General features: G+C 44.4%; 1 protein-coding gene across 2 annotated transcripts in view; it reads left to right on the top strand.

Annotated features, from left to right (window-relative positions):
- Positions 1–7,645, top strand: part of FERMT1 (FERM domain containing kindlin 1) — a 38,781-nt gene extending 31,136 nt beyond the window's left edge. Inside the window, exons 14-15 of one of the 2 annotated variants that reach the window (XM_081290844.1) lie at positions 3,303–3,444; positions 5,087–7,645. In XM_081290844.1, the coding sequence (XP_081146970.1) occupies positions 3,303–3,444; positions 5,087–5,260 (316 nt within the window). In that variant the 3' untranslated portion in view covers positions 5,261–7,645. Of the gene's footprint in view, positions 1–102; positions 654–3,302; positions 3,445–5,086 lie in introns of those variants that run through there. The other variant, XM_081290845.1, reaches the window with a different exon arrangement.
- The last annotated feature ends 18,415 nt before the right edge of the window (positions 7,646–26,060 follow it).

Raw genomic sequence — 26,060 nt, 5'->3', positions numbered from 1 at the left:
CTGCCCTTTTCATTTTTTATTTTGAGACAGGATCTCAATAAGTTGCTTAGGAACTTGCTAAGTTGCTGAGACTGGCCTTGACTTTCGATCCTCCTGCCTCAGCCTCCTGAATCGCTGGGATCATAGGCGTGCACTACTGCTCCTGTCCCCTCACCTATAATTCTACAAGTCAGCCCCACATAGTGGAGAGAAAATGGACACTTGAGACAAACAGATCCAACTTCCAGTCCCACCTTTGCCCCTGCTAGCTCTGGGACCTCGGGCATTTCATTGATGCACTTGCTCGGTGGACATCCTGAACATGCATTGTTGAGAGAATCCTGTGAAACAGCCGGATAAATTGTAAAGTGCAGAGGGGCCCTGAACAATCTTCCAGTGACCATCACTCCTTTACACTGTTTCCCCCTTCACTTCCCTCCACCTGTAATGTCACCTTCAGCATCTGTTTATGGAGGTGAGGCTTTGAGGCAGCAGTCCCAGGCTGAGTAAAGTTCTGCCTTTTCCCAGATCTGCAAGGACTAGAGCAGACCTCCCGGTGTAGGGTGGCAGGTGGCTGTAGGAATCTCCCCATGCCAAGAAACCTGGACCAGTGCTTCACAACTCCCTGGAGGCTGTAGAGCAACTCAAGGAAGAAAGAAGCAGGTGAAGCAAGAAGTGGGTCAATGCCAGGCAGGGTGGCATGCATCTGTAATCCCAGCAGCTTGGGAGGCTGAGGTAGAGGATCGCAAATGCAAGGCCAGCCTCAACAACTTAGCAAGTTGTCTCAAGATAAAAAGTAAAAAGGTCTGTGGATGGATGTAGCTCAGTGGTAGAGTGCTCCTGGATTCTCACACACAACACAAAGAACAAGGGCGGGGGGTGGTTATCGTGATGTTAAGTATTAAGGTAGCAGAGTAAACAACAGAAGGTGTGGGAATGATTCTAGAAAAGTAAACATTAAGAGCAACATGAAGACATTTTTATAAAAAAAAAAAAAAAAAAGATGTGATGGGGCTGGAGATGTGGCTCAAGTGGTAGTGCGCTCGCCTGGCATGCGTGCGGCCCGGGTTCGATCCTCAGCACCACATACCAACAAAGATGTTGTGTCCACCGAAAAAACTAAAAAAAATAAATAAAATTCTCTCTCTCTCTCTCTCTCTCTCTCTTTCTCTCTCTCTCTCTTTAAAAAAAAAGATGTGACAAGCTGTATGTGGTGACATGCAGGTGTCATTCCAGCTACTCGGGAGGCTAAGGAAGGAGGATTGCAAGTTCAAAGCCAAAATAAGCAACATAGTGAGACCCTGTCTCAAAAAAAAAAGTGGGGGGGGGGAGTGTGGAAAGTGGCTTATTGAACTAGGATTTTTTTTTTCCTTATCTTACCATGTCCCGAACTCCTGATCTTTCCCTCTAAAACCTGCCCCCTCCTTTGCATTACTCTGCATTTCAGCCTATGGCAGACCTTCCCTAGAGAGGCACAGGCCAGGTCCCTTGGAGTCATTCTGACTCAGCTGTCTCTTTTGCACTGACATCCTGTCTACTGCAAATCCCCCTGGCCCGGCTTTTAAAACAAACACACTGTTGTGTCACTGGGGACCAGGTCCAGAGTGATCCTATCTGGTCTCCCTACCTACCCTTGTCCCTCAAGTTCTCAACTTAGCATCCCTACTGATCCTTTTAAAATCTGTGTCAAGCTTACACTTGACCAGCAGCTTAGGAGGCTGAGGCAGGAGGATCTTGAGTTCAAAGCCAGCCTCAGCAATTTATAGAGGCCCTACTAAGCAATTCAGTGAGACCCTGTCTCTTAAAAAAAAAAAAAATTAAAAAGGGGCTAAGGATGTGGCTCAATGGTTAAGCACTCCTGAGTTCAATCCCCAGTACCAAATAAACAAATAAATAAAATCTAGGTCAGACTACGTATTTTAGTCAGGTTTTTCACCATAGTGACCAAAAGACCTGACAAGAACAATTTTAGAAGGGGAAAAGTTTATTTAGGGGCTCTCAGTTTCAAAGGGCCGACTCCAGTACTCTGGGCCAGAGGCAAGGCAGTGCAGTGGTGGAAAGATGTGGCAGAGGAAAACAGCTCAGAACAGGTCAAACAGGAAACACAGAGCCCTGCTCACCAGGTACAAAATACAAACCCCTAAGGCATATCCATAGAGACCGGCCTCCTGCAGCCACACCCGACCTGCCCACACTTTTTCACTCAGTTCATCCATTCATGTGATTCACTGATTAGCTTAAGGCTCTCCTAACCCAATCATTTCGCCTCTACCCTTTTCTCACACATGGGCTTTTGGGGGACAGCTCATATGGAAACCATAACATTATGTCAAGTCTCTGCTCCAAACCACCTCACAGCTTCTGTTGCACTCAGAACAAACACACCAAATCCTGAAAATGGCCTGCAAGACCTTCGCTCTCTGACCTCACATTTCCTCTCCCCTCCTTCACTGTGCCAACCACACGGGCCTCCTGCCAGGTTCTTGAGCATGAAAAAAGAATTTTTCTAAAGTGCTTGGGCCCTCTGCTTGGAAAACTCTTTCCCCAGATATCCACGTGGATCACTCCCTCAGGGGCATCAACTGTTCAATCCAATGTCATCTTCTCGCCAAGACCTTCCCTGACCTTCTGTTTAAAATTATAACAACCATGGTCTGGGGTTGTGGCTCAGCCGTAGAGTGCTCACCTAACATGTGCGAGGCCCTGGGTTCAATCTCAGCACCACATAAAAAAATAAATAAATGATAACAACCTCATTCCCAGTAATCCCCGTCTGTATTCCATTTTCTTTCAAGATCTTATCTGGCGTGTGTATATTTTATATACTCATGATTCTCATTCCCCACTATTCAGGAATATTCTCTCAGTGTAGTTTGCTTTCCAGTGCCTAGAAGGGTACCCAGAACACATACTTGGTGCTAACTTTGTATAAAATGATTCGACTCCCTCTTATTTTACTTTCCTCTGACATCAGTGTCACTTTTTAGTTATCTTCAGGATAGCTTTTATTATCTCCATCTTCCTAGTCCCCATTCCTTCCTATAAAAACATCCTCCTGGGGCTGGGATTGTGGCTTAGTGGTTGAGTGCTTGCCTACCATGCATGAGGCACTGGGTTCGATCCTCAGCACCACATGAATGGTCTCCACCATTTAGTTTTAGTGTCCACCTAAAACTAAAAAATAAATATTTAAAAAAGAAATCCTCCTCCTGAGCAAATCTCTCATTGCCCTTTCTTAAATCATTTAAAAATTATCATTCAGTCTTTAAGAAGTTGTATGTTGAATGACTAGTTGCTTTTATTAATTTATTTTTTTTTTTCAGATTTAAAGGAAGCAAGAAAGATGACATTCTGGGAGTTTCCTATAATAGGTTGATTAGAATTGATGCAACCACCGGGATCCCTATTACGACATGGAGATTCACCAACATAAAACAGTGGAATGTCAACTGGGAAATCCGGCAGGTACAGTAAAGTTCCGGTGTTCAGTGTAAATGTGTGTTCCCTCAGAATCGCAAATTATTCAGATTTTTAAAAGGTGTTCTTATATTTAGAACCAAGAAATCACAGGTATGTGGTAATTGTCTGTTAAAATAACCATACGTGGACTCAGTTGGTAGAGTGCTTGCCTTGTGTGCACAAGGCCCTGGGTTCAATCCCCAGCACCACAAAAAATAAAATAAAATAACCACATGCAATTCTTGGCAGTTTCCCAACAAGTACAGGCCACATTTCTTGAATTACACTGCAAGTTGGTTTAGTGTCTATGCAGACTTCCAACAGATAGATCTAAAACTGCAGAGCAGTCCGCCGAGAACTAAAAAATAAATATTAAAAATTCTTTCTCTCTCTCTCTCTCTCTAAAAAAAATAAAAAATAAAACTGCAGAGCAGCTGGGTTAATTTCCATGGACTCAGCATAAGGGTTATATAAGATTTAGGCTAATCATTACCTAGCAGAAGCTACTTGAGACAGAAACACGATGCAAAATAAATCCAAAGAAGGCCTTGTCTCACTAGTTGCCAGGAGATGTAACTGGATTTGGATCCATACACTCAGTCGCCGTCTCTGAGAGCATAGCAGACCCACAGGGGAAAAACCCACTAGAGGAGCAAAAGAGATACAGAATGACTGAGAAAATATTAGCCTCTGCAATGGACCCTCAAACCCTCTGCCTGAATTACAACTTCTCATCAACTCCCATCCCAGGAACCACCTTCAGACCAAGCCTACATCATGGAAAAATTCTAGATGAAATTACAGGCACCTTAGTGTCCTGCTGATGTAGAACCATCTGATGTTGCTGACATAGTATCTGTCTCCCTCTTTCCTTCAGTATTGTCACTTGTCCAGCAGAAAATCATCATTATAGAGGAATAATTTAAATACCCATTTTTTTTATTAAGACCTCTAGATTATTCTCAGCAGTACTACCAACCACCTGGGCATGCACGTGTAGAAGGAAGCCCAAGATAAGGAGACCTCTAAAATCTTCAATGCACTTAAGATCTCCTTGTGGAGAGGAAGGGTGTTAGCATACCAGTCTCCAGACCACCCAAAACCAATTAAATCCATCTTTCTCGGAATGGGGCTGGGAATCACCATTTTGAAAGTTCCATGCATGATTCCAGTGGGAATTCTGTGGGAATAAAAACCAGTGAAGTCTCCAAGTCTTCTAGTGCTTGAAGTTTATGACTTTCAGCTGGGAAGAGCTAGGGGGCAGTAGCTATAGGAGATTCAAGCAGGCCTTCTATTTTCCACGGAAGAGTTTGCAAAACATCCTGCCCTCTACACAAGAGTGCTTGGGAAGTTCTTATATCTAAATGTGCAGATGCCTAAGAGGGAAAATATGCCTGTGCTGGGAGATGTTTAACCCGGTGTAAATCAGTTGACACCACAAGGGGGCGCACAGAGCAAAGACATGTCAGTGGAAGACATGTCAGTGGAAGCGGTGGTTTTCTGTGCTCTTTTAGGGGAACATACATCTGTCAGTCACTTCAGTATCCACCTCAGTGGTCCTCCACTCCAGGGCCCAACTCCAGTAAAGCAGCTTGTTTCTCACCCATCCTTGTCAGAATTTAAGTTTCTCCACGCCTCCCTCTTCCAGGTGATGATCGAGTTTGACCAAAACTTCCAGGTTGCATTTACGTGCCTGAGTGCGGATTGCAAGATTGTGCATGAGTACATCGGCGGCTACATTTTCTTGTCCACTCGCTCCAAGGACCAGAATGAAACGCTCGATGAAGACCTCTTTCACAAGTTGACAGGTGGTCAGGACTGAAGTGAAGCAGACCCTGCTGGGCCTACACAGACAGGTCGGGTCCTTCCTGCACCAGTGGGATCTGTGGCTTGTCCAGAGTGTAGATTCTAGGCTAACAGACAACATACCTTCACCGTCAAACACCCAGATCCTCACCTCAATTTCAACATGCTGCCAGCATGTCTCTTTCCTTATGGTACCCTCTGCTACCAGCTGTAGAAGGGCCTTTCTTATTTCATGGGTGGGTGAGGGACAGGGTGCTACTCTTAGACTGCTCTGGGGCCCAGCCAGCATGTGGCTATGGTTCCGTGACTTACACACATGCCATGTGATAACTCCACGTTGGCCTTATGTTTATCTGCTTCTTTGCCAAGTCAGCAAAAAGGGTAAAAATCATGTGTAATAGGATTCCTATTCCATAGACTCAGGTATGAAAGGTCTTTCCTTAATGAAATTAATTTTAACTTGCATCTTGTCAAAATGGCCTAGGGAAAACACACACACACACACACACACACACACACACACACATTTTCCTTGGAGGTCAAAAAGTCGAGGGAGGAGGGGCAGAATTACCTAGTGGTACTGGTTGACAATTGGGGCTCAGAGCAATAGCCCTCAGTGTCATCCATCCACAGTGACATCTGCCAAAGTAACCACTGACCCATCTGATATTAATCTTTGGTCAAAAATCCAATTTCATTCCTAGAGGTCCCTTAGATACATTAAAGTCCTTCTTGAAGACATGAATGACAGAAGGAGCTTGATGTCGCAGCTCCTTTTACTGTGGATTAGGCTTAGGAAGAACCATGAGTTCTGTTCATGAAAACCACGTCCTGACAGCGAGATCCCAATGGGACTTCATCCCAGATGGTCAGAAAGAGAAGGACAGACTTGTTCTCAAAGACCACCAAGTTCAAGGTATGGATGAATGGCGAGCCCCGGAGCTGTTGGCTGGACTGGACGGAAGGAAAGGGCTGTTCTTCCCGTTCCTCAGCGAGCTCCTGGATTTTGTGTCTGTGTTTATAGGATTTCTGGCCTTTTCCCTAAAGGCCTTTAGATTTGGTCAATCACAAGCCTACAATAGACTCCCTTTTTTCCTCTCTCTGCTTTGCAGTGTGACCTCCCTGCTTTGAGACTTCACCATGAGCCAATTAATAGCTGCCTGCCTGAATTTGTATCTTCTGTTTTGGTTTATTAAAGGTGGGTGGATTCTGAGAAAGTGAAAAACAAGACCACAGGTAAAGGGAAATATCAGAGACTGTTTTATTCTGTTTTTATAAAATGTTCTCCCACTACACAAAGAACGTGAGTTGGAAGAATAAGACAACTGTTCAGGTTCCATCTTGCTGTTCTTTTGGGATGCACCCTCAGGGGTCCTGGCCAGAGCCCAGATGCCCACGAGCTTCAGCTGTTGCTCTATTTTCCAACAAAGTCATCTGAGAAGGGAGAGCTCAGCAATTCTGGGAGCCACACAGAGATGGCCTTGGCTAAGGACACCATGGCCCTGAGCCAGAAGCTGCCTTCCTGAAATTCCTGTTGGCCTCTCCCTGGAGGTGTAGGCACATAAAACCTCCCAGGCACCGACTGAATATCTGAGGACTAGCTTAAAGCCCAGAAGTGCTCTGTGACCACGATTAATGACTGACTTTGGAATGCTTTATGTAGAAATGAGTGCAAGGTGTCCTGTGTTGAACTTGATGTCCGCCCTTTCGAGTCCTGGCTCTGTTGTTTGAGAAATGAGACAGGTCTGAGATTAGGGTGGACCTTCCATTAAAATATCATTCCTTGATTTCACTTTACCTGTTTGCTGTCAAGGAAACCTCAGCCACATTATCAAAAGTTTAGTACAGTCTTCTTCCTTAGCATACCATAGTTGGCTGTTCTTGCCATGAAAACACTCAAAGGAATTGACTGGGTTTGACACACTTTCTGTTACAGTTTGGAGGGACACATTTCTTCTGTATTACACAGCAGCATTCCAAAGGAACAGACAAGTGTAACAAGAAACACTTAAATGATGTTGTTCAAAGAGCAAACTAAGGACTGATTTTATTGTTTTGTTTTTAATATTGGGTCTAAAAGGTCATCTGATGCCGGTTGCAGTGGCACAGGCCTGTAATCCCAGTGGCTTGGGAGACGGAGACAAAGAGAATCGCAAATTCAAAGCCAGTCTCAGCAACTGCAAGGCCCTAAGCAACTCAGTGAGACCCCGTCTCTAAATAAAATACAAAATAGGGCTGGGGATGTGGCTCAGTGGTTGAGTGCCCCTCAGTTCAATCCCCGGTACCAAAAAAAAAAAAAAAAAAGTCATCTGACTTTCCATGAACAACATTTAATGTGTGTCTTTCAATACCATTTGATACTACCCTAAATGCGGGTTATTTTTTATTATTTTGTATGACTTTTTAAGTAAATGTTTGCATTGATTTGAATATAGTCCAGTTATGTCCAATCTAGTTAGTGTCTTTTAGAAGGTGAATGTTTTCTTTGTTATGAAAGAGGAATGCAACTTTCAGGGCCAACCTGCGCCTCTCCTCACCATCCTGATTCCAGCTCATTCTCCCGGGGGTGTGGGGGGCAGACGATCACATGGGGCCTCAAAAGTCCATTTGAAACCCGCTGTGTAACTGCTGCCCTCCATTCTTTTCTCACTGACTCGACCACCAGATTTCCTGGTTTTTCTCCTGCCTTACCATGGGCTCTCTTGTCTCTCTGTCCCTCTCTGGGTCTGCCTCTTTAAAAATAAACAAATAAATAATCTCCAGAAAGCAAAGAAATAAACACCCAGGAGGAGAAAGGAAGAGCCAAAGGTCTCTAATTCTGCTGTGGAATGTTGAGGGTACTTCTTCCTCTTAGTAATAGGAGGTTGCTAATGGGTAAATAGTCTGCACCTCTTTGGGCAGTTCTCACATTGGCCCAAAGAGGGTAAGAACAGCTCAGTGTTCTCATTTACAAAGGAGAATCCAGTCTCAGAAAGTGACAAAGCTTGCCCAGGGTCACACAGCCAATGAACAATGGAACCAGGATCCAAAGCCAGATTGTGTCTTATCCCAGCAAACCCTCCCCTTCCTCCTGCAGCCCTGCTCAGCCTTGAAACTCTCCCTTCCTATCTCTCCATCCCCAGTTCAGGGGCTCAGTGTTCCCACCTCAGGGTCACAGTGGTGGGAAAAAGCCAGGGTACAAGGGAAAGCGGCTGGCCACGGTTGATTGGGGGAGGTGGAGGCAGACCAGAAAGGTCTGATAGGCAGAGAAATGGGGTACGGAGAGAGTACTTTATGTTTTTTTTTTTTTAATTATTATTCCGGGCAAGTTTCATGTTCAGTCCCAAGCCCCAAAAAGTAAAGAAAGGAAGAGTCTTTTCATTGGAAAAGTCATCTTTAAATCAGAGGCACTAGAGGTCAAAGCATTGTGTTTTCTGAAATTATGTAAAAATTGTTTTGAATTCACTAGAAAGATTTCCTTTTCACTTTTATATTCGATATTTCTGTATTCATTTTCATTATTTTCCCACATAAATGTGACTTTTCTGACTCCTCCCCTCCCGCTGTCACCCCAGAATCTCTCGGTGGGCAGAGAGATGGGAAGCATCCTTCTTTGCTCTTTTGTCCCTCTTCCCCCTATTGATGCCTGTCTCTAAGTGGATGGAACCGTAGATGGAATATCTGGAGGTCAGCGCCGGGCTCTCACTGTGTCAGGGTTTCTCTCCCTCTTTGGATTTGACTGAAGCCATGTGGAAATACTGAGTGCCATGTGAAGGGGAAGGGGGGCTGGGTGTGGTGGCGCACATCTGTAATCCCAGAAGCTCGGGAGGCTGAGACAGGAGGATCGTGACTTCAAAGCCAGCTTCAGCAAAAGCGAGGCACCATGCAACTCAGTGAGACCCTGTCTCTAAATAAAACACAAAATAGGGCTGGCGATGTGGCTCAGTGGTCAAGTGCCCTGAGTTCAATCCCTGGTACCAAAAAAAAAAAAATGGGGGTGGGGGTGGGGGATGGGGTGAGGTACAAAAAAAAAAAATGGGGGGAGGGAGATCATGGCTCTAGTTCTCTGTTCTCACAAATGCTCATGCTGGCCTTGCTGTCCCTGAGATGGGAAGTTCTCAGACTACATTTGTGAGAATACTTTCTTGCTAACTGAAGGGTAGAACCCTCACAATTATGCCAAAACTGAGCCCAGAGTTCCAGGGAACCCAATTTGGAGGCCCCCAAAATACTTTCAGGAATGTCCTGACATTGGCCCAAACTTGGAATGTTGAATTGAAACTCAGTGCAGTGGTTTGGATATGTAGGTTTGTCCCCACCAAAATTCATGTCAAGATTTATTGGTCATGCACACCTGCAATCCCAGCTCGGGAGGCTGAGGCAGGAGGATTGGAAGTTCAAAGCCAGCCTTGGCATCTTAACAAAGTCCTAAGGAACTTAGTGAGACCCTATCTCAAAATAAAAAGTAAAAAGGGCTGGGGATGTGGCTCAGTGGTTAAGCACCCCTGGGTTCAATCTCCAGTACCAAAAAATGAAAAATAAAAATTTGTTGGCCAAAATAGTGGAAGTGAGGCATGTATGGCCTTTAAAAGGTGTTTAGGTCATGGGGACTCTGCCTTCATTGAAGAATTAATGCAGTTCCTATAAGAGTTAGTTATTGGATAGGAAGGGCAGCAGAATAGAATAGACAATATGATTGATGTATGTACATTCCATGTATGTATTATATATCAAAATGCATTCTTCTGTCATGTATGACTAAAAAATAAATAAAATTTTTTTAAAAAAAAGAGTTAGTTATTGTGAGAGTGGGTTGTTAGCACGGGATCCCACTTTTGTCCTCTCCTCTCTTTGCATGTACGCACTTGCCCTTGGTTTTCCTGCCATGCATGAAACAGCACAAGGTCTTCACCAAAGGCCTGGTAAATGTTGGCACCATATTCTTGGACTTCAAGAAATTTTAGCCTCTTTTCTTTTACCCTCTCTTTTTTACCTCTTTTCTTTATAGATTACCCTGTCTCAGGTAAATTGTTATAACAACAGAAGATGGAGGAAGGCACTTAGTTAGCTAAGAAGGGGCTGTATAGACAAAAAAAAAAAGAGAGAGAGAGAGAGAGAGAGGAAGGAAGGGCCGGAAGGAGGGACAGACAAACACATGAACAGAATGGGAAACAAAGGTCTCTCTGTACACTCACTAATGCTCCGGATTAACAAATGTGGGAAAGAATACAAAGATTCTTCTAACAGATTTGCCTGTTCCTCTGACTCACTGGGTGACCTTGGAAAGACTCAGAATTCCCCTGCATGCCACAGCTCCTTCAGCTGGTATCAAGGGAGAGTCCTGTAGCCACTCCTCAGCCATCCCACTGAGGGACACTGCGGGAACACAGCAGATACTGTTTCTCTTTCTCACCCCTGGAAGTTAGGAGGTGAGGTCTTTGGCTGCACCCAGAGGTCCCTGGCATGCAAAACCGGGCCCCAGGGAGGAGGTGGAGCCCTCTGTGAGGAGAGCAGAGAGGCCTCTGGGGAGGGGAGGGTTCAAACCCCAAGCCTGTGTCCTCTGATTCAAGAACGATGTCATCATAAACGGTCTTGGTGGCCCTAAACAAGGCCTGCAACAGGGAAGCAAATGAGGTTCAATGATGTGATGTGTTGGCAGCCCAGGACCTGGTTGGGGCCCAGCACCTGGCTGGCCAAAGAAACCCCACTGTGCCACCATGAAGAGAGCAAGGACACTCTTCCAGGAAGCGCCACATTATAATGATGGGGTATTCTGGGAACAGGGAAGACCTGACTGGAGATAGAGGTCTGTTCAGGTGCCTACGAAGGGGCCCTGGATCTCTAAGCTACCAGTGAACTGTCTGAAATGTTCCTAAAGAACTGAGATTGGCAGCCAGGCTGGCCCAAATGACCCTGTGTTATCTAAAATAAAAAAGTTTGCAGAATCGATGTTTCTTTTCCAGGCGTTACATACATCCAACTTCAACGTAGAAACATCCTCATTGCTGTTGAGGGTCACGGGTCAAGTGTGAAACCCACACAAACTGCAGCTTAAGGACTTGCTACTCAAATTACCGTCCTAGGGCCAGCAGACTTTGTCAGAATGGAGCAGGCCCAGGATCAGGATGGTGCAAGCAAGGCACTCAGGGGACCTTCAAAGAGGCCCTCATGTCAGGGTTGTGCTAGTGCCAACAGGAATCTGTCCTCTGGGTCAGGCCACCTAGTTATATAACTTATATTTCCTGGTAAGTTGACAGGCTGGCACAGCAGGCAAACATACCCCAGGGCAAGAGAGATACTAGGAGGTTCAGTGGCTCTTGGAAACCAACACGAGAGTGAGGGAAATCAGCTTCCACTTCCCCCAAATAGTAGTCTCAACAATATCACTAATATCATATGATTAAAAGAACTAGAAAGCTAATGTATGAAAGCTAATGTATGACCTGTGCTTCTCACAAGTCCTCTCCATTCATTCTCCGGGTCAGGAAAGTACTATCTGCCCATTGCACAAATTAGGAAATGTAATTATGAAATATGTATGTAAGGGGCTGGGGATGTGGCTCAAGCGGTAGCGCACTCGCCTGGTGTGGGGAGCCATTCTGACACGTGATTGGGTGACTCCCGTTAAGGGCCTGAGGCACTCTGGCTGTGTCGGAGTTATCCCGACCCTTTCCTGATGAGAGAGCCCATCCGTGTGGGGGTGTGCGTAACCACTGACCCTGGAGACCCAATCACTGACCCTGACCTTGGAGTACAGCCCCCCCTCAACCTTCATTGGATGGAATTCTCCCCTGAATCTCTTGTCTCCCCAAATAAAAGGCTACTCCCCGGCGTGTTCGCTCTCTCTCTCTCCTGCTAGCCCAGAGTAATCCTCGCTGCCCTGCTGGGCGGCTTGAGGCGGGAGCCAGGGAGGCGAGCCGTCTCGGACCTAGCATTAAAATAAGGTACTGTCTGTGTGTTTTATTTTGATCTCTTCTAACTAACTGAATGCCAGAACCTCATTAATGAAACCACTGCGCAGGCCGCGTGGTAGAGCCTGGCATGCGTGCGGCCCGGGTTCGATCCTCAGCACCACATACCAACAAAGATGTTGTGTTCGCCGAGAACTAAAAAAAATAAAATAAAATATTTAAAAAAAAAAAGAAATATGTATGTAATATGTAAATATGTACCAACATTAAGATCAAGGGGAGCACTGATTTGCCTATTCCCATGGTATAAAGACTCCCAAAACAGAGCCAGGCACAGTAGTGCACACCTGTAATCCCAGAAGCTTAAGAGGCTAAGGCAGGAGGATTCCAAATTTGAGGCTAGCCTCAGCAACTTAGCAAGGCTCAAAGCAACTTAGACCCTGTTTCAAAATTTTCCACTTCAATCTAATGTATGAAGTATGATATGTCAAGAGCTTTGTAAAGTTGTGAACAACCAATAAAAAAAATTAAAATTAAAAAAATAATAATAATAATAAAAATAAAAAGAAGGGCTGGGATTGTGGCTTAGTGATAAAGCACCCCTGGGTTCAATTCCTGGTACCCAAAAAAAAAAGTGTCCCACCCTCCCACTTCAGCAACATAACGTGGGTGAAACACAGACTTGGGAGGGCATGATAAAACCCAGCACTCCCGCAGAGATGAACCAGCCCCAGCACACACTAGAACTGTGCACAGACACCAGCTAGTCCACGGAAAGCAAGGATTTGACCAGGATCTGAACTGCGCTCCTGAGCCCTCCTCTGATGTCCCAGGTGAAAGCAAGGCCTCGTGAGCTAAGAAACCTAGATTGTCTTTGTGAAAATACCCCTGAGCTGGTTTTTTGCAAAGCATATTTGGGTAACACCTACAAAAACTCCATAGATATTTTCCTTCTGACTTATACCAGATCTCAAATGCCAAAACATTTTCTGCTAAATAACTCCTCAGACCCCAATTGTTGACCCATTTATCCAGTACAACACCTGCTTGCAGGTCTGGGTCTGAGGAGGTGTCCAGGGGGAGAGGAAAGAGCTCCTCTGCCTTTTTCCCCACAGAGAGAACGCCAAGCCACGAGTCACCCCCGTCCCCGTGACTGGGTGGCCCAACTCTCCCTAGCAATAGCATACACACGGTTGATGCCAGATCCCACCACAGAGAGGCAACTCCTCCTCAGGGACTGAGCTCTGTTTGTAGAGGCCAAGTGCCATGTTTTTATCCTGACCTTTTCCTCCCTTTATGAATGATCCTTTGAAGCAGGGAGCTATCAGAAGAGCCAATGCCCCCGGACAAATACATGGCAAGTAGCTACTGAATAATCCATCTCTTGTCACCCAAGCAAAGTTGCCTCTAGGTGAAGGGCTAGAGACACAAAGGCAATGGGGGTTAGGAAACGTCCTGAGCACAGTTGGTCAGCTATGAGACCATGTTTGAGGCCCAGCTGTTTTTAGTATTCACATATTTTAAAAATACCGGGTGACATCATGCGTCTCAGAACTTCATGAAGCCCAGAGGCCAACAGTTTCAACATGCATTAGGGTTCAACATGCATTAGACTGTGATTCTACCAAATCAATTTTTCAAAAACACATATACAGCCGGGCACAGTGGTGCACACCTGTAATCCTAGCAACTGTGGAGGCTGAGGCCAGAGGATCATAAGTTCAAGGCCAACCTGGGCAACTTAGAGAGATCCTGTCTCAAAAATTTAAAAAGGGCTGGCAGGGTTATCTCAGTGGTAGAGCGCCCCTGGGTTCAATCCCCAGTATCACAAAAATAAATACGTACATACACATATTTTTCTATCAGAGTTGTTTTGCCTACAAATGACAGAAAAACCCAGAATAGTGTCTTTAAACAACAGAGTTTTTTCTTTCTTCTACCTAAAGCTCCTAAGATAGGCAAATGTAGACTTAAGTTATTAAATACATGCCAGGGACTCTCATATTTTCATGCACCACATCCAGCTCCTAATCACAAAGTCATCTCGTAGTGGACAAGGCCATTATAGCTCCAGGCATGATGTCACATGACCCCAGTTAGCCTCCAGGGAATTTGAAATACTTGGTCTTTATTCAAAGTAGCCATAGATTCAACTAGAAGTCAAGGTTATTTTACTGACCAAGAAGGTGAGGTTAGATATCAGGAGACAAGTATCAGGTATGAGACTAGCTGCTGAGGACAATAGAGTGAGAGAAGTGACAAACTAGCAACAGTGACAGACTGGGAACAAATAATTCTGTAATGCTACATAATAAGCATGATTCACAATGTCCAATAGAGACGTGAGAACAAAAAGGAGGGAATACTTGTTTTGTTAGAGTCAGCATCAAATATTTCCCAGAGGAGGGGACGTTGAGACTTGGCCTTAACAGATGACAGGATTTGCCAAGTGGAGAGAAGGACAGGAATCAGGCCAAGTTTGGCCGAGGGGACTCAGTAGTAGAAGCAGCAAATGCTCTCACCCATGAGGCGCCAAGGTCAGATTCCCATGGTAGGAAGCTCAGCATGGCAGCTGACAGAGAGGAGGCCACAGTGAAGTTCAGAGGCTGTAGTAATGGCCTGGGGACTCTCAAACACCAGGGTGGAGCTAAGCCGGGGCAAAGAGCAGGAGGAGATTGCACAGCAGTCTCAGAACTAAAACTAGCAAGCATCACGATTTTGGACGACCATATTTTGTACCTACAAAAGCATTTTTCTTTCTTCTTTGCTTACAGAACTTGATTTTTGCTGAGTCAATGTGTCTAGTCCTGTGATGGATCATTATCAATCAAAACAATCCTATTTCCTGATTTCTCCAGCTTCCTTTTCAGATAAGGATGAGAGTATGACCTAGTTCTAATCAATGAGAACCATGATATGGAGATGTCTGTGAAAGGCTTTACTGTCCTGATAAAAGAGAGATGAAGCCTGCTTCACTTTTCACCATTTCCTATTTTTTCCTGCCTTGAATGTGGATGTGATGCCTTGAGGTGCTGCAGCCATCTTACAACCAGAAGGCAACAAGAATGTGGACAAATCAAATACATTAAGATAACAGACCCTAAAAAACAGAAAACTATGTGCCATCATACAGCAGCTGAAGGAAAACCAGTAGCTGTCTGCTTCTGGACTTGCCGTTATGAAAGAAAAATAAGTGAATGTATGTAAACCACTATTAGATGAGTTTTCTATAACTTGCTGCTGAACACATTCCTAACAAATTATTACTATAGACAGTGAAGAAGTGAATTTGCAAATTAATAGAACAGAGGATGAATCTTGACCCTACAGTTTCTAGCTTGGCCAACTGGGTGGACAGAAACCCAATACATAGATAAATACAAAGGGTATCAGAGGCAGGAGAGGTCAGTGGGCACCCAGTGTCTTGGGTGACTTGAAGATCTCAGTCATGCCTAACGTGTGATTCTATGAAGCATTTGTGGACCTTTACAACGCTGCTGCCTCAAACATCTTTGCAACTCCCTTTTGTAAATTCTCAGCAAAGCCTGATTGATTCACCTTATAGGAATATCCTCACTGTTGATGAAACGTTGTATCTCATGAGGATTCAAGTTTTTGAAATATTCAAGCCTAACTAAGTTGTGAGATTGTGATAAAGTATTTTGGTGAATGATTTGATAAATAAAAGTAACCCAGCTGATTGGTGCATGTGTGGGTATCAATCACAAACTTCTCCTGAAAGCAATTTCAGAACAAGTATTACCTCTTTTCAACCCTGGAAGCAGCATTTATAAAAAGACATTGCCTATCACTGGGCATGGTGGCTCACACCTGTAATCCTGGCAACTCAAGAGGCTGAGAGGCAGGAGGATCACAAGGTTGAGGCCAGCCTCCACATAACTTAGTGAGACCGTTAGCAGCCTTTGTCAACTTAGTGACATAGATAATAAAACACCATGTCTCAAAATAAAAAAAGGACTGGAGATGCAGCTCAGGGGTAAAGCACCCCTGGGTTCAATTCTCAATGCCAAAAAAGAGAGAGACATTGCCTACTAAGTAAACTTGCTAAAGATTCTCTTGCCAGGTAATTTTTTTTTTAAATACTTTCAAGAAAATTGGTGATCCAAACATTCTCTCAAGTATTTTTCATGTTCTCAATAGCTTCAAAATAGGAAATTATCTCTTGGGTTCTTTCTCAGACTTAATTTATAAAATTAACCCTAACTTCTGCAGCAATAAAATGAAAGGAATAACATGTGACTTTCCCCTAAGAGGAGTGTGATGAACCAAAGCTGGCCGGCAACTCCTAGAAGCTGGAGTGGTCTCTCATGGATTCCATAAGTATTTGGCATAATTAATAAAACCAATAAACTTAGTATCATTAATACATTATGAGAGATTAATAAGCATGTATTTACAATCTATATTATTTTCAGTAATGACAGAACACTACCACTATTAAAATCTGCTTTTACATAACTGCCTAACCAGGTGTAGTATTGTATACTTATAATCCCAGCTACTTGGGAGGCTGAGGCAGGAAGATCACAAATTCCAGGCCAGCCTCAACAACTTAGCAAGGCCCTAAATAACTTAGCAAAACCCTATCTCCAAAAAAGGTGGGGTGGGGTTTGAAGATGTAGTGCCTCAGGGTTCAATCCCTGGTACCAAATAAATCAATAAAACATTCCTAATGTTCCAACTCTGAGATTGCTATGTCGGGACTTCTTCTTGACACTCCTCAGCATCCACCCTCAGCTCACGGCACATCAGTGTGAGCAGTGTGACATCACCCAACGGCTTCAGCACCTGGCCTCACAGTGTCTTTCTTCCTTCTGTCCCAGTGAGAAATGTGCCCAGCCTCAGTCTCCTAAGCACTGTCCCACTGAGACCTCTGAAGAGCTTTATTCCAGCAGTTTCCTCCTCTCTTCCCTAACATTCACCTCTTCCCGCTTCCTGGTGTGGTCCTGTCCAGCCTATGATGTGTTCTGTTTCTGTGGGGGTTTTAATCAATGGCTGCAAATTCTTTGACAGTCTTCACACGAAGAGGTGGGGCCTATGTTGCCTCCTAGTGAATCTGTGTGGCCCTGCAGCTGGATTGACCAAGAGCATGCAGCAGACATGAAGCATGGGACTTCCCAGCATAGGTAATAAAAGGCCATATGTTCCCTCTCTTACAGCCCTGTGGATGCTACGTAAGAACTTAAATTCCCCTGGGACCACCATACTAGAAAGGCCACAAGTGGGACTGAGAAACTGATGTGACTCCATTTTTGAAAATAAATAAATAACAGCAGCTTCTACCTCAAGGCCTGTCCTAAGGAAGGGGATGTGACCCTTGTCCTTGGAAAAACCCACAGAGCACTCCTAAGCACATACCCACCGTGCTGAGTTGTTTGTCTGTAAATAACAGGAGAGACTCTAACTGAGTCAGGGACACCTGGCTCCCAGATCTCTCCTGTTATTTACAGACAAACAACTCAGCAGGGTGGGTATGGGCTTAGGAGTGCCCTGTGGATTTGCTTTCTGTGACTCAGACACAAAAGGCTCTTTCTTGCAGTCCCTGGAACTTGATCCTGTGCAAGACATCTCCATCTCATCCTCAGTTCTCAGTTCAAAGGCAGGAACCCTTCTTGGTGAGGATCCATAGCAATCCCCCTAGCAACCTCCAATCAGCACGAGACAGGGAAAATACCTGGATGCCAGATGACCCCCCAGTAGTTTATGGTGGTTGATAACATGTTGGGAAACCACATAGTTTCACATGTTCACCCCTCATGGCCTAAACCAATCAGTTCAAACGAATTCTCCTCTTGTACTAACCAATCACCCCTACCCAACTTGTGAATGTGCTAATCAATGTTAAGAGTTGTTGTTTGACTTTCCCACAGTGTGGAATGATTTGCTGAGTGATGTTGTGACGCATAGAGTATCCCCCCCAAAAAAACCTATAAAATCTCACTGAACAAGAGACCAGGACTCACTGCCTGGGACCGCTCCGTCGGAAACAGTTGTGAGTCCAGGCTCGAGCTTGCAATAAAGACTCTTGTGTGATTGCATGGGATTCAGCTCCTGGAGGTCTATTGGGGTCCCACGAATCTGGCATTATAGGACCTCCATCTGTCAGTCCTACCAGAGCCCAGCCTGCTAGCCACCCTCACCAAGGCAACAGACCAGAAGGGAAGCCATCTTGAACTCGCCCACCCACTGGACCGCTGAATATTACCAACAACCTCAGTGGATGCTCTGTGGAGCAGAAGGGCTCCAACCAAATTCCTAACCACAAAATCATGGAATAGGATATAACTACTGTTATTTGAAGCCATTAAGTTCTTGGGTACTTGTTAGACAGCCAAACCACATCTCCCACCTCAACCAATTTTAAAACTCTACCTCATCCCATGTTTCTGCCACATCTCACAGAAGAACTCCTCCAGAGAAGTAAAAAAGCTGATACACACTTGGTCACCTGACTCACTTCTTGCTTGCTTCTGTCCCTACCCCTCACCCCTAGACCCTGGACCAGCACATAAATAACCATGACATACACATCTCCCCCTTTTCCAGTCTCTCAAAACCTGGTTGGCAACATCCTCTCCTCAGTGAAACACAGGCCTCAGCTTCGATGATATGAGTTTGCTCCCACTTTCCTGACTGCTCCTGCTCAGCCTCCCTGGTGCATTCTGTCCCACCTCTAAACGTTGGCTCAGCCCCCTTCTCTCCACTTTGTACACACTTGCCCTTGGTGAGCTCAACCAGCCTTCTAGTTTTAAGTGCCATCTACATACTGATATTTCTCAAATGGAATTTCCCAGCCCCAACCAGAATCCCAGTATTGGAGGTCCAATAGTCTCTTCCATATGTCCTTTGAGGACCTAACAGACATCTGAAATGGAGCAAGGCCTAAAAACGAAAAAAGGAAAAAAGAAAATCAAATGTAGTATGACCCAAACTGAGCCTGTGATTTTCCTACCCTTAATCTATTGTGCTCTGAGATTTCTCTATCCCATTTAATAGCATCTCAGTCCATCCAGTTATCAGTCACAAGCCTGGGTCATCCTTGGTACCTTCTTTTCTCTTATCTCTTTTTTGGGGGTGGTAAGAGGGTACTGGGATGGAACTCAGGGACACTCAACCACTGAGCCACATCCCCAGCCCTATTTTGTATTTTATTTAGAGATAGGATCTCATGGACTTGCTTAGGACCTTGCTTTTGCTGAGGTTGGCTTTGAACTCAGAATCCTGCCTCAGCCTCCCAAGCTGCTGGGATTACAGGAGTGCACCACCAAGCCTAGCTTCTCTCATCTCTTACGTATTAGGTTCCTGTGGCTGCTGTAAAAAATTACCACAAATTTGATGGCTTAAAACAACACACAATAATATTTAGCCATAAAAGGGGATGAAATCTTGGACATTTGCAAACAACAGGGATTTCCCTTGAAAATTACACTTACTGAAATATTCCAGAAAGAGAGAGATAAAAATATGATTGCACTCATATAAGGTATCTAGAACAGGTGAGTCTGGGGATGGAGAGCAGAATGACGTTACCAGAGGCTGGGACAGTAGGGAAGAGGAGTTATTAATGGTACAGAGTTTTTATTAGGGTTGATGAAAGTGTTTTAGGTATGGAGAGTAGTGATGGTTGCATGGTTTATGAATGTATTTAATGCCATTGAACTTCACAAATATTTAAAATAATAAATATTATGTCATCTATATTTTACCAAATAAAAATAATAACAGCAACATTTATTCTGTTAGAGTTCTGGAAGTGAGAGTCCTGAAATCATTTTCACTGGGACAAAATCAAGGTGTCAACAGAGTCACACACACACCACCTCCCGCAAGGGAGAATCTATTTCTTTGCTTTTCCCATCCTCTAGAGCTGCATTCCACACATTCCACGACCCTTCCCTCTATCTTCAAAGCCAGCAGTGTGGCATCCTCTTGGAGTCTCCACAATCTCCTTTTTCTCTAGAAAAATCTCCCTCTGCTTCCTTCTTATGAGGATGCTTGAGATTATGCAGGACCCACCAGCATAACCCAGGACAATCTCCCCATCTCAAGATCTTTACTTTAAACCCATGTGTAAAATTCCTTTGGCTATGTCAGGAACCATTCACACTCTCCAGGGATTAAGATATGGATATCTTTCAGGGCCATTATTCAGCCCACCACACCTCACCTCCAATCCACTAACGGGTCCTGTTCCTCCGACTTTTCAAACATGTTTTAAGTTTGTATACTGGTTTTCACCTTCGCTATCATTACTCTCAAGCCAGCATCTTCACCTCCCCGAGTCATTCATAACACCTTCCTAATGTAACTCTTCAGCTTTGCTCTTGCCTGCAATCGACACAGCCAACAAGGGTGACCTTTGAATACATGAAGGGTGACCTGCTAACACATACCTTGCTCGCATGGTAAAGTCTCTGTGTGCCTCCCACTCCCTCACTGTCTGTAGCCCAAGGATTTGCTCTCTGTGACTCAGACACAGAAGGCTCTTTCTTGCAGTCCCTGGAACTTGATCCTGTGCAAGACATCTCCATCTCATCCTTGGTTCTCAGTTCAAATGTAGGAACCCTTCTTGGTGAGCATCTCCGTTTTCCCCCCATCCCCAATTCCTTTATATCACACCACCTTGTTTATTTCCTTCATATTTCTTGCTGCGCTCTTGTAACTACCCTGTTAATTTATTTACTCATAGTCTGTATTCCCCAACAAAATAAAAGCTCCTGGAAAGAAAGGACTATGTCTTCTCCAGCATTTGGAAGAGTATTGGGGACAGAGCAGACCTTCAATGTATGAATGAATAAATGATGAATGAACTTGACCCCATAATCAAAGTCTGCAGGCATCCAAGCAAATGGATCATACTACCATAACAAGCAACCTAAAACCACAAAGTTTTATTTCTCATGTTGTGTATCTATGGGTTCAGCCCAGGGGAATTCTGGTCTTCCTGGGGATCCAGGCTGATGAAGCAACCACAATCCAAATAGTATCATTTATTTATTTTTTCCAGATGGTATCATTTATCATGCCAGAGAGGAAGAAAGAGTTTTGGAGGATCTTACACCAACAATTGAATGCATTGTCTGGAAGCGACATTCATCATTTTCTGTTTGAATTCATTGATCAGAACAAAGCATAGAAACACTGCCCCTCCCAATCACAAAAGCCAGGAAGTACAATTCTACCAAATAACCAGAAGAGAATTATGTGGTAAACAATGCCAATGACTACTGCAGAGCCTTTTACAAAAAGACTCCCAAACATCCTTCTCTTCTCTCCCTGCCCTCCTCCTCTGTCGCCTCTGCTATCCTCCCGCCATATCGAATTGTCCATCCCTTCAACACATCTCTATGCCACCATACCTCCAGTCTTGCACACATACTGGATCCCCACCTGGGGTGCTCTTCAGAGATAACCACCACCATGCTCATCAGTTAATTTTTGCCTGTTCTTGAACTTTGTATCAGTGGGACCATATGGTACATATTCTGTGTGTCTGCCTTCTGTTGTTAAGCATACTGTTTTGAGACTCATCTGTGTTATTGAGAGTAGCATTTTTCCTTTTTTTCTGTAACTCTGCAGTAGCTCATTGCATGACCATACCATAGTTTATGCGTCCATTTCTCTATTTATTAAAGCGTTTGGGGATTATTTCCAGATTGTAGCATTTATAAATAAATTTGCTGCAAACATTTTGGTGGCTATATGCACTCATTTCCCTTGCGTATGAACCCAGGAGTGTAACTGCTGAGTAATAGAGTAGACATATTCTTAGCATTCATAAGTAGTGCCAAACCATTTTCCAAAGTACTGTACCATTTGGCACTCTCACAAGCAGTGCATAAGAATTCTTTTTGCCCCACATCCTTGAAGAAGCACTTGAAAGCATCAGTCTTTTAATTCTGTCATTTGAGTGGTGCATACTGATATCTCACTGTGGCTTAAAGTTGCATTTTCCTGTTGAGTAATGATGTCCAACCCATGCTCAGATGTTTACTGGACAACGTGCATTTCTTTACTCAACAAAATTCACATTGCACATGCAAGTTATTATAGGAAAGGGGAATAAATAACATTCAAGTTCCATAAGATTCTGAATCACGGCTTTGTTTGTACAACTTGAGCACTTTTATGTTTCCTTAACATATTAGAAATCTAAATAAATAGGCAAATCCTGACTGCTCTTCTATAGAAAATTCAAATAAGGAAATAAAACTGATCAAAAATAGAGAAAGGGGAGAAAAAGAAATAGAGGAAGGGAAGGAAACAGATAATAAACACTCACTCCTGCAGCAACTATCTTAAGCATGTTGTTAGTCAGCTGTTATTATAACAAAATACCTGAGATAATCAACTTGTAAGGGGGAAAGGTTTATTTTGGCTCAAGGTTGTGGGTTTTCAGTCCATGGTTGATTGGCCAGTTGCTTTGGGGCCTGTGACAAGGCGGGAGTATATCATGGCAGTAGCATGTGGTAGAACAGTCCTGATCATCTCATAGTGGCTGGAAATCAGAGAAAGAGAAAGGAGAGGCCAGGGTCCCAATGTCCCCTTCAAGAGCACACTCCCAATGACGTAACTTCTGTTTAGTAGCCCTGCCTCCTACAGGGTCCAGTATCTTCCAGTAGTGCTTGGCTGGCAACCAAGCCTTTAATAATACATGGGCCTTCGGGGGATATTTTATACCCAAACTATGGCACATGCGTTGTATGAGTGAACTGCCAAGACCTTGGGGGAGATAGAGCACTAAACAAGCTGGACTCGTTCCCCAAGCTATCAGAGCTCATGGTTCAGTCCCATATGAACTTGATAGTGTGCACACACTGTGCATGGTTGTTCTGTCTTCTGCCTGTTCTAGACTGGGAGCTGCTTGAGGGCAGGTGCAAGTCTTACTGATTTCTGAGTGTGTGTGTATATATATATATATATATATATATATTGCTAAATCAATTCATTTACTTTGAGGAAAACTGAGACTGTCAGAAGCTTAAGAACACAGTAAGATGGGAGCAGTGTGGGGATGAGAATCCAGCAACCTGTGTCCCAGTTTAAGGTTTGTTTGCTTTTTGTTTGTTTTCCCTCTAATGTGCTGCCTCTGCCTGGGGTAAATTCCAGAATGTGTGTACAGTCCGTGTACTGTCTCGTCTCATGACCTTCAGCCACATGACCTTCCAGTGGTAGACTGGAGTCTGGCCTCTCATTTCCAGTTTGAACATTTCCTCTGCTGCTACAGATTTTTAAGATCTCGAATGGTATCTTTTTACAATCAACACTTACCACAAATTCTCAGGTTGCAATCTTATCAGTAGTAGTACTACTAATGAGTGAACCTCAGTAGGAAAATAAATCCAATTCTCAGCCCATGACTCTGTTTTTTCCTTAAGGTCACTTCCTTACAGGCAGGTTGGTGATATCTGTGAACTCACTTGGTTATCTTGGTTCCTTTCTTGAAAGCCTCTTAACTGCATTCCACTCCAGGGGAGACTGCTCTTCCCAGAGACTTAGGAGACTTATCGACCTGGTACCATCTCCTCCCTCAGTCGCCCTCCCATTCCTGTGGTTTATCTCTAGTGTCAGAGAAGAATGTAGTTTGAAGTTTGCACATTCCAGCTCCAGCATTTGGGGAAAGAACCTGCAGCAGAGCCAGCTGGCATGGGGAGAGCAGGGCTGGGCAGTCACCTGTCTACCTGGGCCAGTTCCCCTCACCCCACTCGGGGCTGCCAGAGTTTTGAAGAGAGCCAAATAGGGCTTATTTTCTGGGGCAACCTGTGTTAGGGCTATTTGTTCCTGAATTTATGGGATGGGATGGTACAACAGGAATCAAAATCACTAGAAACTCTTTCCAGGGCTTGGCTCTCACCAGGTAAATTGACTCAGCCATTCCTATGGGGATAAGCACACATTGCTAATGTTGGATAGGTGTGACCTGGTCAGCTATGTAAATAACCCAGAATGGAATTTTGAGAATGAGTCTCCCTTCCTTCTCACTGCACAACGAGGGTCTCCCCACTATGCGACCTCAGACAAGTCAATATCCCTCTTTGGGGCTCAGTTTTCTCCCTCTGATGATGTGGGGTGATGAGACCAGATAAGTTCTAAAGTGCCTGTTGAAGCCAAGGATCTTTTTTTTTTTTTAAGAGAGAGTGAGAGAGTTTTTTTTTTTTAAGAGAGAGTGAGAGAGGGGAGAGAGAGAGAGAGAGAGAGAGAGAGAGAGAGAGAGAGAGAGAATTTTTAAAAATATTTATTTATTTATTTTTTAGTTCTCCACGGACACAACATCTCTGTTGGTATGTGGTGCTGAGGATCGAACCCAGGCCGCACGCATGCCAGGCGAGCGCGCTACCGCTTGAGCCACATCCCCAGCCCTTTTTTTTTTTTTTTAATTTTTTTTTTTTGAGAGAGAGAGAGAGAGAGAGAAAGAGACTTTTTTTAATGTTTATTTTTTAGTTATAGGCAGACACAACATCTTTGTTTGTATGTGGTGCTGAGGATCGAACCCTGGCCGCACGCATGCCAGGCGAGCGGGCTACCGCTTGAGCCACATCCCCAGCCCCGAAGCCAAGGATCTTAACCGTGGTTTTTATCTAAATCCCAAAAGGAAGGTTAGCCAAGTGTGTAATTACTGGTTCTTTCTTCCCCTGCTGCTGTTTCTATTAACATAGATCTTCCAAGAGAAATTTCCATCCAAGATCCATGAGTGTGCTGGAAAGTGGGCTGCAAAATTCTTTGTGACTCAATTTTCTACCTCCATCATCTTCACCCTCACCTTAGCCTTTCTCAACACTGGGATGTTGGAGGACTTGAATTGCAAATCTTAGGCTCTTGGGTTTAATTTGTCCTATTTTGAGTCCCACTCCATCCACCCACTGGACACTGAAGAACATCACGATCCACCATATCCTCCCATGTCTTTTCCTTTTTACTTGTCAGACATTCTCCTAAGTGCCATACTCTGTCCTCCTCTCTGGGGCTAATGAGATAACCAATGGGGTCCTGTTGTCAGGAAGTTCATTCCTAAGTGTTGGAAGAAACATGTCAAGCACCCAGGGCAGGCAGCCAATATGACCTGAGAAAGAACAACAAAGAAGGGCACCTAATATAGCTTGGGGTGGGGGCTGGGGATGTGGCTCAAGCGGTAGCACGCTTGCCTGGTGTGCGTGCGGCCCAGGTTCGATCCTCAGCACCACATACCAACAAAGATGTTGTGTCCGCCGAGAACTAAAAAATAAATATTAAAAATTCTCTCTCTCTCTCTCTCTCTCTCTCTCTCTCTCTCCTCTCTCACTCTCTCTTTTAAAAAAATATAGCTTGGGGGAAGCAAGGGAGGGCCTGCTTGGGTAAAATCTTGATGGGAGCTATAGCAGGTGCTGTCAGTACCCATCTATGGCCCCATAGCCCTCTGTGGAGTTGCTGGCTTATGTTCTGGAAAAGGCAGATGTGCCCAGAGGTTGAAGCTCCTGAAGCACCCTGGAACCAATCAGAAGCAGAGGCTGGCTTCTCACCACTTGATGCAAGAGACTAAGTCAATCAAGGAAGAGTGGAGGAGCACTCAGGCAGGAGGAACAGCTCAGGGAAAGCCATGGGGGATAGGACCCAGTGTGGCATTGGGTGTGATGTGACATTTGGTGTGGCACTTGGAAATTTCATATACTTCTTGGCATCCTTCCACGAAGGGAACAACACTTCAGTCACCCTTTCCTGACCTCCAAGACATGCTAGAAGAGGAGAAAGGACCCTGCTCAGGATTCTTCTGCAGTCCTGTGCCCAGTGACCCAAGAAGTCAAATCAGTGTATTTTAAGATATATCGCTCAACCATGACTTCTTTCATGATTTGGGTCTATCTAAATATCTGGAGAAATTTCTTTGTGCTTAAGGGGAATATTACAGATTAACTCTGTAATTTAACATGC

This window comes from Spermophilus citellus (genome assembly GCF_964194105.1).
Source record: "Spermophilus citellus genome assembly, chromosome: 4".
Lineage (NCBI taxonomy): Eukaryota > Metazoa > Chordata > Mammalia > Rodentia > Sciuridae > Spermophilus > Spermophilus citellus.
Note: the sequence above shows the minus strand (reverse complement) of the source record. Positions and strands in the feature narration are given on the sequence as shown.